We start from the raw sequence: 14443 nt of genomic DNA on the forward strand, positions 1-14443 counted from the left end.
AGTCTCAGTTCGCGATTCTAAAAAATGTCTTGGCAGTCAATCAGGTCAGTTCACTACCTCCAGACTGACAGTTTGAACCGCAAAGATGAACTGACAACTGACTGATTGACTGATAGCAACTCTGGACGAGGCAGATGTATACCTTGAGCAGCGTACAACTCATGATTTGAAGCGCAACAGTATTGTGTCCGGTAAAGCAAGCCCCTGGTCATGATGAAACAAGTCTGATACCTGATGTAGTGTTTCTACGGGCGTTGGATTATTTTCAGGGCATACTCTTCCTGACCACAAACCGTGTGGGTCACTTCGACGAAGCTTTCATGTCACGCATTCATCTATCGCTCGGATATGAACCGCTCAGCAACAACGCAAGGGAGAAGATCTGGGACAATCTGTTCAAGAAGCTACAGCAGGATCACAAACGTGGCGGACCTGAGATCACTTATGAGTATGACGCCAAGAGGTATGTCCAAAGTCGCGACGTTCAGGCTCTGGAATGGAATGGTAGAGAGATTCGGAACGGTAAGCTGATACACAGTCGCAAATTCGTCCTTTTGACTAACAAAAGCCCTCATCAGCCTTCCAAACCGCCGTGGCGTTGGCTGTGTTTGATGCCAAGTACAAAGCAAGCGGCAAAGTTCCGGAAGTGACAGAAGCCCACCTCAAGCAGGTTGTTTCGATGTCTTCAGCGTTCCGGAAATATATGACGGCAACACATAGCGGTATGGATGCCTCGTCCTGGGCGTATAAGCATGGTAATCGCGAAGACAAGTATCCGGGCACGCTGGCGAAATGAGAAATTTCGTGGAGAGTCGGCAGTGCTTTGGTGTACCTACTAGCACAACAGTAGCGCTGGTGATGGTCAATTGCTCAGGAAGATCGAGTCGAACGGTATACTACGCTATTTGAGTGTCGTTTTCCCTTGGTAGCGTTACAGCACTTTGCACAATCAGTAGTTCTTTCTTAAATAACGTACGTTGTCTTGTGCACCCATGTTCAAAATACCTCCCTCAGGACAGAGGTTCGAGAAATTGCGCGGTGGCCATTGGGATAGCACTCTGGAAAATGGGGTGGCTGGACGCGTTTTGTTCGCGATGCAGGGTCCAGAGACACGAAAGTTGGACCCCGGTGACGAAAGCTCGGTAAATCTGGCCACCTGCGCTACTCAGACGTCATTTCAATGCACCAAGAACTTTTATATCATTAAGCTGCGACGCTATGAGTTTGCAGTCCGATGCTGACGTACATTAATGCCAGCCCATCTGTTCCGATGTGCTTGTCATCGAGACATGGTCGATGACCCCCACCCACAATGAAGCACCCTGGTCGGAGACTCGAATAGAGACTAAATATATACATCAACAGAGGTTCTTTCATAGTCTTTCGTCGCCCAGGTTCGATGCAGAAATTGTTCAGGATAAAAGCTCGTCCAGACGCGTAGTCCAAGACGCCGCTGAGCCACCACCATCTACCCGGGGTCCAGCAATAGAGATAACATCACCCTGAACCGGTGAGTCGCTCTGCACAGCGTCATCATATCCTACAACCCACTCAGCGACGTGCGGACTCACATAATGCATAGCATCTGTCAGCCCGCACAAGGCTGCCTTCCCGCCCGCGCGAGCGCACTCCTCTTTCTGGCAAACATGCGCGTTGATGCAACCTAAGCTTCGGCATTCACTCCCTTTGGAACATGATGTTCCGAGTGCTTTGTATTCCAAAACATTGTAGACTTCTGGACTCAGAGGGCTGCCATGGGATAGCATACAATCGCTTGCGATACAGTTTCCATGTAAGTGGAAATCAATACAGAGCTCCAGGACCTTGGTACGTTCTTTGTAGGCCTGAAGCTCTGCAGGAGTTGGAATTTGCATCCGAACATCGAGTCGCTGCCTCGCTAGATTGGTAGGAACAAGACCGTAGCGAGCTTGCGTGGGTAGGGGTGATGGAAGAGAAGGCACATCTACTTCCTTGGTGACTAGGCTGACATTGGTGGGACCTTTAGTCGGCACAGCAGTGACGGAGGTATTCGAAATCTGAGATCATTGTTAGTGGGGCATCTTTGGAGAGTGTGAATGACAGACCCTGGGCGTAATCAAATCCGCTGGAGCCTTGGTAGAAGTTGGCTTGGTCGTAGTGTCGATAACTCCATAGTTCAGCTGGCTTGCTTTGAAGACGTTGGCGAACGACACTGTACGCAAGCCAAGCCTACGGATTTTCTCATCAACAACCAAGCCGGTGACTATTGTCACTTTCTCCTTCTGTGCAAGATGGCGACTCAATGTGTCATGATATCTTGGTGATCCACCCGCACAGAAAAATACGTGCTTGCATTGTCCACTCGCCATGTGTAATTTAAGGTTTTCTGAAACCCAGTATGTCAGCGCACTGGTCGAAGACAAAAAGACGCAAGTATTACCACTAATTCTTATCGACACCTGGTTCTCGTCACCCGTGTCCACAAAGTCAAAGAACGGACTAACTTTCATAAACTCGGCAAAGTGGACTGCCAAAGGTCTCTTTCCACCGATGACATGGTGTGAAAGTGTCTTCAAATGAGCAAAGATCTTGATAACGATTTGATACCGCCCGCTCCGCGCGATGGCGGGAAGTACTGCTGCAAGCTTCTCGCGCACAACAGCGCGAAGACGCATCGCAGTTTCCGCACCTCCATCGTTGCTGTACAAGTGGTCATGAACCTGCCAGCATGTTAGTACAAGACAAAAAACTCCGATGAAAGGTGTACCATGTGGCTCATCCCATCGATGAGAACCAGTATAACCGCATCCATGGCATTGTTAGTTGGGATTATCATGGCATCCTTGCTTGCAGTTCCAGGGACAGTGACTGTAGTCGTATTTTGTGATTTCATTACTTCGCTGCGAACAAGCTCGCTCGCGCCGTTGGACCTCTTCAAGTATAGACCGTATTCTGAGACCACGGTCTAGCAGCAGGTCAGCCGTTGAACACCAATACGCACAAAATAGAAGATGTTACCGCCAACCTCTTCTGTAGTGCTTGACCCTCTGCGCGCAGGTTCTGTATCACAGCTTCCTGCGCTGCCCGTTCTTTTCGCGCTGTCATCGCGCGTATCTTGAAGAGTAACGTGTGCGTGGCGGTCGAAGGAATCCAAATACGAAATCTGCGCAGTTCGAGTGGCGGGACGTCGATAGAGGAAGGTGCCAGGGACTGAGATCAAAACAAGGTCTTGCCAAGGCAGGGCGGACGAATGAAGGCAGACGTTTCAGGTTCACCTTCACCATGAAGCCTCTACACCCAGGACAAGAGGCTGTGTTTGTTTACATTAGTCTCAACATCACTGGCAATTGCAACGCAGAGAAATTGTGTGGCTGCACTTCCGCCAGAGCGACCGTTGTCGAGGAGCTCGTTATGGAACTAATAAGACTTTCCATAGATGCAAGAGTTTAAGTAAGAGAACAGCTAGTTGATCTGGTATCGTCTGGTAAATGAGAACACTCTCCAAATCGAGAGCGAGTCATACTATCCCCTTGTATTGATACAAAACAAACGTGTAGCAGAATGTGCTACCTCCCGTGCTTGTAGAGCACTATCAAATGGTATCTTTCTACACTATCCGCCTCATCACTCCAGAAAGAAACAGGCCGCGTCATGTAGTGCGCAAGCATGTTGAAACCGACGCGATCACGCCCTTCGTAAACGCGCGTCACCAAACAAAAGAAATTCAACGAAGTACAATGTCCGCCCTCGTAGGGTTATGTTGTAGCCACTCGTCTTCGTGTATCCGCGCAATCGCCACTCGCTCCGCATGCTCACCGACCCACTTAATCAGCATGACATTCAGCATCTTCCAGGGTCCGGTCGCAAATTCCTCGTCATGGTCGTGGACGCGCGAATCCCAAAGGAATCGCTCTCCGTTCCAGATGGGTGTACCTGGGGGGTGCATGGTGTTCAAGCCAGGTTTCCGGCTGTCGGGTGAGGGCTCGCGCCATAGGCTGCGAGACAGCAGAACAAACTCAAAGGGACCTGTGGATGATGGCTCAGATATCGCTGATTCGTAATCCATTATGACACCGCAGTGCGAATTCTTCTCAACGTTGATGAGGTGTGAGCATGGAATATCCTTCTCTTCGTGCTGTATTTGTTCTGCAATGAAGGCGTCCGCAGAGATGGTTTGTGCTGTAAAACGAAGCGTATTCGACTCGTTGCTGTGATCTGATCCGCGTGGTGCGTGGAAATATGGCGGGTACCGGATGCGCAGGGAGTTGCCCTTTTCGCGTCGGACTGTATATTGCGCCGACTCGGGCCCGATGTGAAAGTTTACCACCTCTGACTGGAACCATTCGCCCTCGCTCCGTGGAATTTTGTAAATATCTGGGCAGGTCGTAGGGTCGAATGGAAAATTAACCGGACCCTCATATGCAGTCCAGCTCCAGGACGGTTCGTTGACATCCTTCTTAATCATTTGCCCTGCAGGACACCAAAGTAGAGAGAAATCGAATACTGCCTCCGGCAGGCCGTGAAGAAAGTTGCCTCCGCAGTTTTTCGTCAACGCTTTAGAGGCTTTCGAAAATTCCTTCGATGGATAGGCCTGATTTGGCGTTATGGTGTTGCTGACTAGTTGGTTGTACTTTCGAAATCCAAAGAACCAATTTTCGATTTCACTAAAGTCCGCGTCTTGTGATTTGTTGCTTGATAGGCTGGCATTTGATGATGAGCGCAACCTGTTGACTAACTCCATAACGGAACCACGTCGACCAGATGAACTTGAGCGCGGTGATCGTGAGCCATCGCTGTTGCTAGATGCTTGTACTGGCTCTGGTGAAAGTAGGCCGTTTGCTGTTGTTGGCCGTGACTCTTTCTGGGGCGACGTCGATCGTCGAGACATTGGGCGTCGTATCCAGGAAGGCGATAACCGATCTAAAGCGGAAGGTGGATCTGTGGACATGACGAGCAGCGACATGGAGGGAATTGTGTTGTAGAGAAGTAATAAGTGTCGGCGTCGGTCAAAGCTGTGGTAGAGTGCGCTGTAAGTCTCCTACTGGCAGTGTGAAGCGTCAGACCTCAAGTGTCACAGAGGCTGCCTCGCCTTTTGTGTCCGACTCCTGTAGCAGTGTTGCCGCTACGGCTGCGCCCCTTTGGTTGTGTTGTGAGGTATGTCAGTGAAATGTGTGCGTGACGACTTGCGGGCACTAGGAGGCTGTGCATGATCTGGATCACCGGCTCCACAACGCCCCAATTATCTGCTTCGAGTGCGCGCCAGTGGTTTCCAATGGAGTCGCGTGTTGCCGAGACTTGTACCTGGCCTTGACTTGCTTGTTTCCCCGGATATAAAAAAGATACGCACAGAGTCAAGTGTTACTCGAGCGACGACCTGTCTCCAGGGCTGTTCCCAGGTAGCGTCGCTCGATAGGGGAGGCGCACACTGGCATGACAATCTTGCGCAGTTGCTTTCGGCGACTGACACCGGCCGCTTGACCTTCCCATCTACTATGAGTGAACGCGTAGTTGCACAGAAAATCTCTACAGCATGGATAAGCTTTCCTGGTGCCAAGTTTTCTTCGAGGTCTGCGAGGCTGCGAGGGGGTGGCGGATAGTACTGCGCCACACGTCGATGCAACGAGAACAGGGCAGCGGCCCATCCAGGGAAAAGACTATGGCATGACAATACCAAGGCGAGGTGTTTGGTTCTGGGTTCAAGTGGCCTTCGGGTGGAGGTGTGGCTAGTGGGCGCTAAGACAAATGCGGCCCAACGCCACCTGCGCCACAACTGAGGGGTCAGTCGCCCTCTCCGTGTCGTTGGGCTGTAGGCTGCTGTGACGCGTTTACTCCGCGTAGCTTCATAAATTCAGCTGGCAACGACATCGGCCGACACGCAAATCCCAACCTAACACTGACAAATCGCCACCATGTCTGGCTACGAAGGTAATTGCGGGTAAACGCAGGCGCCGTGCAAAGACTGACGCAGACAGTGGAACACAACATCTCCACAGAGGACGACAAGTCGCGACAACCCTCACGTCGACCAGACCTCTCGACGTTCTTTTCTCAGCTTGAACTGGTTGACACGTCGGATCCCCACGCTCACACAAATGCCAATGCTCTACCGCAGCCCGAAAACATGACGGCGGCATTCCGCTTGCTTGCCAACGCTTTTGAGACTATGCGCGGACGACCAGCGGACGAGAGCAACGAACATGGGGATCTGTTGGCAAACATGATTGAGGTACTCCGCGCCAATGCCGACGATCCGCCCACAGAGTTGAAGGGTGTGCCCAACAGCTTCTTGGATGAACTGGAGCGGGTACCGAAGAAAGCGCTGAAGCCTTCCGATACATGTCCCATCTGTGTGAACCCATTCCTTGAAGGTAGGTCGCGTGCCTCAGTGAAGCGAACGAGGAGCTCGGCTAATTGGTACATGCATAGACAAATATCCCCTCGTTGTCCAGCTGCCGTGCCACGAGGATCATCGCTTCGATCTGGACTGCATAGGTCCTTGGCTTAAGCTGAATTCAACATGCCCTCTGGATCGCAAAGAACTTTTGAAGAAGAAGCAACCGCCACCGCCGCCTGCGGACGATGAAGAAGAAGACTATGATGATATGTACGCCTGAGAATGTTCCGCTTTGGCGCCATCACAACGCATCGGAATTAGGGTATACCAACATCTAGCGGATGAGCATGGATGGACCATCATCGATCAGGCGCATAAACGGATCGTACCGGATATTGAAACTTATTGCGAAACATATCTAGAGGCTCAGCACTGGGCAATGGTTTGGCGCCACGCCTTCGCTGCCAGCTCGTGGATCGAATGGAATCTGACATATCTTCCCCACCATGCCTGCCCTCCATCTTGACCAAATGGGTCCTTGACCGAGTGGGTTCTTTACCGACCCCCCTGCACCAACTGCTGGCCTTGCTGCACGAGCGCTGCAGGGAGTAAGAGCTCCTCACTGCCATGCATGACCGCATTGATGAGTGCAAGCGCAAGCTCGTCATATCGAATGAAAGAGCCAGAGGAGCCTGCAACCATCATCGAAGCTTCACCAATAATACTACCTCTCTGTACGACCATGCCTGGTCGAGCTACGATCGTGATCCAGTTCTCGTGGGTCTTTGCAAAGTCGACCATTTGAACTTCGCCCCGGCCCTTTGCAAAGTCAGCACTTTGGCAGCTTGTTTCGGATCATTCTATCTGCAATATACGCGCGTGGTTTATAGAACGAAAAGAATCGCCTACTTTGGTCTTGCGCATGGAGCCTTTCATCCATAATGACCTATCTTGATCGCGTTCAACCATGCCACCTGACAAGTGTAGATATCGAAAGGGCTTTGCGCCGACTGTCATTGTCGATGCAAAGGCCTCAGCGAACGCCTTGGGATACTCTAACTCTAACACAGGATTACCAGCAGTTGTTGTCATACACCTTGACAACATTAGTAATTAATGGCGCGAAAAGACGCAAGTGGCTGGGTACCAGATGCACCCATCTGCTCCGGACAGCTTCGCAAGCACATCATCGGGGTATTTTGTAAAGTCCTCAAGCAGCACTACCTCGAGCTTAGCGTGCGTCTCGATCCCGGGTGGGGGCCGTCGTGACAATGCGATAACCGTCGATACGAGTGGATTTCGTAGCGCGTGATGCAATACATGCGCACCGATGCGGCCAGTGACACCAGAAATTACGATCTTGAGGGACATGTTGGTGAAAAAGTATCCGTGTCCGAGAGGTTTGTCAACATCGCGCGTGGCTTTGTTTATGTGACCTCCTACACCGCGGAGATTGGCCGCATAAGCACTGGTCGCCCTGTGGATTACCTCCGCCGGGGCATCTTTCCTGCCGGTGGTGTCTCAGTAATTCCAATTCCCTAACTCCATCGCCGGACGAGCCTTCAGAACAACGAAAGGAGATCAGAACACCACGAGAGTCTCAACAACGAGGGATTTCTAGACATTAAGAAAAACCGCGCTTACTGAGGTGGCCATGCTTTTGTACGAGCCGAAGAAGCCGTTGCACATTCCCGGAACTATATGACTTAGTAAACTAGAGTAATGCTCGGCCTCCGTTACGGACGAATCCCGGCCGCCGCCCCGAGGAGTCAGCTCCACATCAGCAATTGCCATCGCAACACCTTCACCCCGCTATGAAAGTAACATGGCCGCCCTTATTTGGTATGGTTCCGTGACAGGAATTCGGGTCTCGGTCAACTACATCGCGTCTATCATTTGGTGTCGTTGAGATTATTATGGATTCATTAAGCAACGCGAGTAACACTTCCAAGAAGAGACCCTCCAAGAGTCTTCGCCGGGCATGCTGGGAATGTGAGATCACAACCCATTCATGTACGCTCAATTATAAATGCTAAACATACTACAGGCAAAAAACCCAAGGTCCAAGTCGATGTTAGCCCAGCGACGATCAGCCCTCGCACAAGTATGGACAACCCAGGACCGGATCGGGTAGACGAAGTAAACCCATGCTCGAAACACATCCAAGAAAGGCTGTGCAAACTTGAGCAGTTATTTGAGAGATTCGTGTGTCGTAAAAATGCCACCACAGCCGCAGTCAATACTGCGCCGCGCAGTCCTACCCTCACTGCCTCAGGCTCTAGTGAGAAAGAAAGCAAACCGGATATGTCCGGATACCGAAGTGACGCGTACAGCATCTCCTCACTGGGCGACGGTATTGTAAGCAGCATTGTTCCCGCATATCGCTTGCACTAATGTTGCCAGCTCGGAGCGTATACATGGACGTCAGCGCCTTCTATCCGTACCTTGGTCGACAAACCGGAGACTAAAGGGCAGCCCGCAGGCTATGACAGAAATCATCGAACACTGGCAGCCCTCCTACCCTCCCAACATGATGCAGACATCATCTTCGAATCGTCTAATGGGTGGATGATTCTAGAAGGCATCTACCGGGCTTCCAAGGAAATCTATGTTCACAAGGACTTGCAGTCGTATGCTCTGGACATGCAAGCCGTTGCACAAGAGCGAACCATTATCGTGGCGCGCACGCTTTTACATTTGGCGATTTGTATCAACTCTCTCCCACCAGAGTTCGACTGTTCGCGACTCTCGAGCATGTGGAATTTAGACGCAACGATGCAAAACTATGTTTCAACGGTAACATCACTTGTAACTTCCTCAGATGAACAGATGATGACGCTGCATGGACTCGAGACGCTGTTGCTCTTGGCTCTTTTTCATATGAACAGTGCTTCACTGCGGCAGTCATGGCTCGTTGTGCGCCGCGGTCTTAGCTTGGCCCACCTGATGGGATTCCAACGCATTATCGCGCAAGAGGACCTTAATCCGGCGATCCCGGCGGTCACGAATGCAAAATCGATCTGGCGCTCCTTCGTCGACCTTGATCGGTATCTGGGACTCCATCTCCGCCTTCCGTTCGGCGCGGATGACTATCCACTTGCGGCAGATGCTGATGCACATCTGATCCATCGTTCGAAACTCAACTACATGACGAGACAAGTGGCAGAGCTCGATCGCGATGTCTCACCCCAAGCATACTCAGCGGCGCTGGCACTGGACGAACAGCTGGAGTCATGCATGAAGGAGATGCCCAAGGACTTTTGGGAAGTGCCAAACATCCCGTCTACGGCAAGATCACCGGAGTCATTTGCTACTTTGGAACGACTGATGGTGCAAGTCTGGCACTTTGAGATGAAGATATTCATCCACTTGCCTTACCTACTCAGAGCACATCTGGACAACCGATATGACTACTCCAAGGTCACCGCGTTACAGGCCTGCCGGAACGTCTTGATGAGATGGTTTGCCCTTCGCAACTCAAATATCACACAAGCCTGCTGTCGTTTCGCCGAGATCGGAGTGTTCATTGCTGCCGTCACTCTCACACTCGACATCGTCATTGAGCTGGGCACAAAGGAGAAGAGCGAGGTGAAGAAGACCAAAGGAACAGATTTTGCTATGATCTGCCGTCTTATCGGCGAGATGGAAAAGCTGGCCAGCGCAAGCCCACGCGAAAGAATCGCGGCGCGCAGTGCTGTGGTGCTTAAGAAGATCCTCTCGTCGCTAGACCCGAGCAAACAGCCCGTTGGCAAAGTACGCCATACAATACCGTTCTTCGGAACAGTGGAGTTGGAGTTTATGAAGCTGCCCATACGGCCAGTATTCGACATTGACTCTGACGCAGGCAAGCTGTTGAACGCCCCTGCTACAGGGCAACATCTTCCTGTGTTTTCGTTCATCGACAACTCTTTGTGGCCGCCGGCTGACGATGAGTCAGATCAATGGGATATTGTCCTATTTGACGGTCTTGAAGACCGCGATACTCAGGGCAACTGGGTGTTCTAGGATGGTGTTCATTTCGCTTGAGGTATTGTTTAATCCGGATATAAACCACTCTCATCCCAGGGCTCCGGATACCGCCCTGCGTGTGCATTCAGTAGCGCACAAGGTCCCTGCGACCCTTTCTTTTTGTTGGAGAACATTGGATGCACGGCTAAATGGGCCAATGATTTTGTTTAAAGTTGTCTCCGGCGCACTGGTTGATTCACCTTTAGCGTATCCTATGTAATATTGTCAGTTTCTGCGTTTGTTTCCTTCAACAATGATATCCCTAGGGGTGGCGAATAGGCACAGGCTGGACAGCGGGGTAAAGGCGTTTCAGTAGCAGTCGCACAACAAGCGCGGATGGTGTGATTAGTATCGCGCACAGGCGAATCGAATTGAAAGATCAAGTCTACCAACAAGCAAAAGCAAAGCGCACTAGTGTCGCCAGGTGATGCACCATGTTGAGTTGGCAGAGGGTTGCGGCGGCAAGGCTGAGGGAGGGACTGCAATGTGCCGCTGGCTGATAGGCTGATTGGCGCCGGTACCAGCATGAGGAGGGCCGAATGCGTATCTATCAAAGTCTCAGCTTGGCATGTCAAGTTTCGCGTCTGTGATGAGAGTATCGGCAGCGTAAGCCGAATATCAGAGTGAAGTGGGAGTTCTAGTCGCGCCTGGCTATCGGTGAGGCCAGAAAGATCGCCCGGAGACGGCCAACGGATCGCCTTCATCCTTGGCCCAAGCCCAAGAACCCTGACTTGCGACCAACGGCTGGCCAAGCCATCTCACACGACCACCTTCGCTTGCGCGACACGACTCAACGCGCTCCACCCGTGCATGTCGCTCCTCTCTCCTCCCCGGCCGTGATTGTGCAGACACCTTCACTCTCGCCAGCAATCCGCGAAGCATGAGCACGCAACACCACGGCAGCCAGGGCGACTTCTGGGCCTGCACCACCCGCGATGCCCCCAACCCGCCGACGACGCACACCGAGACGACAACGCGGAACGACGCCGTAAATTCGGGAGCCGCCCTCAGTCTGTTCGAATCAATCATCACCTCCTACCCGCCTGTCCTTGAATCCTTCCTCGCCCAGATCTCCACCGTCACCCTCCTCGAACTCTACCACACATCACGTCATTTGCGCCAGTTCCTGCAAAGGTATCCGCTCGCGTGGAAGACGCTGTCCTTTCGATTGCCTCAGCCCGCCGTTGCAGTGGGCTCGCCAGGCAATGAGACGCCCGAGAACAGGGAACGCCAGTCCAAGGCCTACTCGTTCGACGCACTGCTGAAGCAGATCATATCGCCGAATGGCACACGATTGACCAGCCTGGACCTCTGCAACACGGCCGTCACAGGAATTGCGCTGGTCGGGAGCGTCCTTGCCCCGCGGATCGACACCCTCCAGCATCTGTCCGTACGAGGCTGCAAGAATGTCTCCATCAAGTACCACATTGTCCCCTTCCTGGAGCCATACACATTAAAGGACGCGCCCTGGATGCAGAGAGACCTTGCTCTGAAGAGCCTATACACCTACCGTTGTCGTCACCACCGCCGACGGCCCTATCTCCCCTCCTCCCTTATTCGGAGAGACTCCGATTCCGACCCCACACACCAGCTCATCGAGATCTGCCACCAATTAGGAATTTGGACAGATACAGCATGGTGTCCGACTCCAGGCGGCAGGTGCAACCGGAGGAAGGACTACCACGCAGGAAGAGCAGGACCGCAGAACATGGAAGTCTGGGTACCCTTTGATAGATTATGGCGATCAAGCAACCGCATCGGTCCTGTGGAAGGCACGACAAAGTTGGGCGAACACGATGGCAGACTATGGGAGATTGCTGAGACAGGAGAGGACGGCGAGCCCCTCGGCCCAGAGGGTGGGAACTCCGCAGGAGAAGGCAAGCATGTCCCAGTACACGAGCGAAGGAGCCACACTGCGTTTGTTGAAGAGGTCAAATGTGCGCAATGTAATGACACTATTCTGGAGCGATGCGAGTCTTGCAGTGTCCGCATGCACTGCATGGGTTGCCGGAAGACGCTTTGTGCAAGTTGCGCTTTCAACAGACCGATACCGAGAAAACGCGTGAAGACACGGCATTTTGCAAACCTGGCTTTCGGCAACAGCAGCACATTGGGCGGCACACTTGGACACGCATCGGGGTCTTCTGCACCATTGGAGGACAGGAGTCAAGAAGAGAAGGCTGACCAGAATCGCTTCTGGTGGGCCCCTGGTGCCACCCGATCACCAAATCTCATGAATGAGAGCGCACAGGACGACGACTCATCTGATTCCGAAGACGGCGGGAACAACGGAATGCCAGTACCTCCAGCGAACCGAGAGCCACCAAAACTAAACATGCATTGGTGTTGCCTGGAGCCTATCTTTTCTGGTGGTGGCGGCATTGCTGTGCTAGGCACCGGATTAGGCGGCAGAGGCGCTGATAAGATACGCGCAGCACCATTACCGCGGACGAAGGAGTTTGAAGATCCGGACTTCAGCAACACGCTTCGGCCTGTTGACTACGTCCGCGAGTTGAAGAACAACGGCCTGTATGAGTACGTGCTTGGGGAGGATGTTGATATCCTGTCGTACTTGAAGCAGGACTCGCTTGATTTGCAACAGCAAACATGTCCGAGAGGTCTATGCAACGACTGTTACCGAAGCTTCCGCTGGAAAGTGTCATGTCGGGCATGCAAGAACCCCATTTGCAAAGAGCATGATTTCAGAGCGCTAAAGGTCCGCAAGTGTGGCTATCGGGATTTGCATACCGAGCGAGAGCACGTACGATCGCATAACGAGCCGCCACAGCGTCTTGTTATACCAGAGTTCAATCCAAACAGGGCCAGCACACCGGATCCCGAACGCACACCTACAGCATCGTCATCCCATCTAGATTTCTACTCCACTGGTGACAATGAATCTGAATCTTCCGAAACACCCATGTCTCAGTCACAGATCATGGTTGCTCCTCAACACTCGTCAGTCGATATGTCGGCCACAACGTCCTTCAATTCCATCTCAAACCCCGAACCTTTCCAGCTTGCAACCTCGCTCTCTTTTGTTCCTATCAGCACCGGACGTCCACGCTCTTTCAGTGTATCTGGCGTTCGCGGCCGACCCACTAGTGCTTGGTCGCCGAATTCTCAACGTGTCCCGGTTAACCATGCAATCATGAACCCACTTCCATTGCCCTGCAATCCACGGCATCCCGTGCAGTGGAGTGGTTGTGGTGCGTATTTCTGTCAGTACCCAAGGCCTGCAGGAGACAACCGACCACAGTGTCCGGGAATTCTGAAAGAATGCTCGGAGTGTGCAGTTCTTGTCTGCGATGTAAGTCTATTCCCAACATCTCTTCTCATCTGTTCACTAACACAACTTTCAGCAATGCGCGTCCTCGAACCCAGCTTGCACATGCACGTTCTGCACTGTCAACTATCACTGTCCGACGTGCACACACAAACCCAATGTTCGCGCGAAATGTCGGCTTGAGGCAGAGATTAAACAGAAGAAAGAGGAACAGCTCCGTGCGATAGCCAAGCAGAGGAAAGACAAGGAAGAGCGCGGAATGGCAGATGAGTTGGCTGGAGCAATGTTCGAGTTTTTCACAACAGTATACGATGAGAGCACCGGCAACCCGACCATAGATGGCTCATCCGCATCGTTCACGCACGACTTACCCATTCCGAGCCCAGACTCTATTACTGTAACAACAGAATTTGGTGTCATGGAAGAGCCTGCGAACTTGACGACGATTAGTGCATCTGGACCTTCACCCTACCATGCCGCTTATGACCATTCCGACGATGAGGAAAACAACGTCGAGATGACTGAAGACGTCAATGAGGATGTCGAAGCACTTCAGCAGGGCCTAGCTCAGATGCACCTAACTCCTGTGCCCGGCATGAGTGCTCACATACTACATGTGCCGGTAGAAGTCGAGCCTGAACACATACACGATGACAACGGAGAAGAGTCTGACGAGGTCAACGACACCGGTGCCGAGGCGGACATAGATACCGACGACCTTGACGCGGGCGCTGAAAGCACCTTTGTAGACGAGTCCGGTGATGATACTCTGGTTGGAGGTATTCTTACACCCACAACCACCATCACGGCATGAGACTAGACCACGCAGACGCGAC

General features: G+C 52.3%; 6 protein-coding genes across 6 annotated transcripts; 4 read left to right on the forward strand and 2 right to left on the reverse strand.

Annotated features, from left to right (window-relative positions):
* Window positions 1-320: 320 nt before the first annotated feature.
* On the forward strand, window positions 321-796 carry J4E82_010140 (uncharacterized protein; the record flags this gene model as incomplete). Its single annotated transcript, XM_051736356.1, has 2 exons — window positions 321-522; window positions 579-796. 2 exons carry the CDS (start codon window positions 321-323, stop codon window positions 794-796), a joined length of 420 nt encoding a protein of 139 aa, XP_051583859.1.
* Window positions 797-1412: 616 nt separating this feature from the next.
* Window positions 1413-3084, reverse strand: J4E82_010141 (uncharacterized protein; the record flags this gene model as incomplete). Its single annotated transcript, XM_051736357.1, has 5 exons — window positions 1413-2036; window positions 2085-2365; window positions 2420-2699; window positions 2747-2944; window positions 2998-3084. The coding sequence occupies 5 exons, from the start codon at window positions 3082-3084 to the stop codon at window positions 1413-1415; spliced, it is 1470 nt and encodes a 489-aa protein (XP_051583860.1).
* A 619-nt stretch (window positions 3085-3703) lies between these two features.
* On the reverse strand, window positions 3704-4942 carry J4E82_010142 (uncharacterized protein; the record flags this gene model as incomplete). The annotated part of the gene is made up of 1 exon (XM_051736358.1): window positions 3704-4942. One exon carries the CDS (start codon window positions 4940-4942, stop codon window positions 3704-3706), a length of 1239 nt encoding a protein of 412 aa, XP_051583861.1.
* Window positions 4943-5888: 946 nt separating this feature from the next.
* On the forward strand, window positions 5889-6593 carry J4E82_010143 (uncharacterized protein; the record flags this gene model as incomplete). Its single annotated transcript, XM_051736359.1, has 3 exons — window positions 5889-5904; window positions 5952-6347; window positions 6472-6593. The coding sequence occupies 3 exons, from the start codon at window positions 5889-5891 to the stop codon at window positions 6591-6593; spliced, it is 534 nt and encodes a 177-aa protein (XP_051583862.1).
* A 1636-nt stretch (window positions 6594-8229) lies between these two features.
* On the forward strand, window positions 8230-10318 carry J4E82_010144 (uncharacterized protein; the record flags this gene model as incomplete). The annotated part of the gene is made up of 3 exons (XM_051736360.1): window positions 8230-8305; window positions 8361-8671; window positions 8717-10318. 3 exons carry the CDS (start codon window positions 8230-8232, stop codon window positions 10316-10318), a joined length of 1989 nt encoding a protein of 662 aa, XP_051583863.1.
* Window positions 10319-11201: 883 nt separating this feature from the next.
* On the forward strand, window positions 11202-14421 carry J4E82_010145 (uncharacterized protein; the record flags this gene model as incomplete). The annotated part of the gene is made up of 3 exons (XM_051736361.1): window positions 11202-13530; window positions 13618-13631; window positions 13684-14421. 3 exons carry the CDS (start codon window positions 11202-11204, stop codon window positions 14419-14421), a joined length of 3081 nt encoding a protein of 1026 aa, XP_051583864.1.
* Window positions 14422-14443: the final 22 nt, after the last annotated feature.

This window comes from Alternaria postmessia, assembly GCF_024291825.1.
Source record: "Alternaria postmessia strain BMP 2775 chromosome Unknown scaffold_113, whole genome shotgun sequence".
Classification (NCBI taxonomy): Eukaryota; Fungi; Ascomycota; class Dothideomycetes; order Pleosporales; family Pleosporaceae; genus Alternaria; species Alternaria postmessia.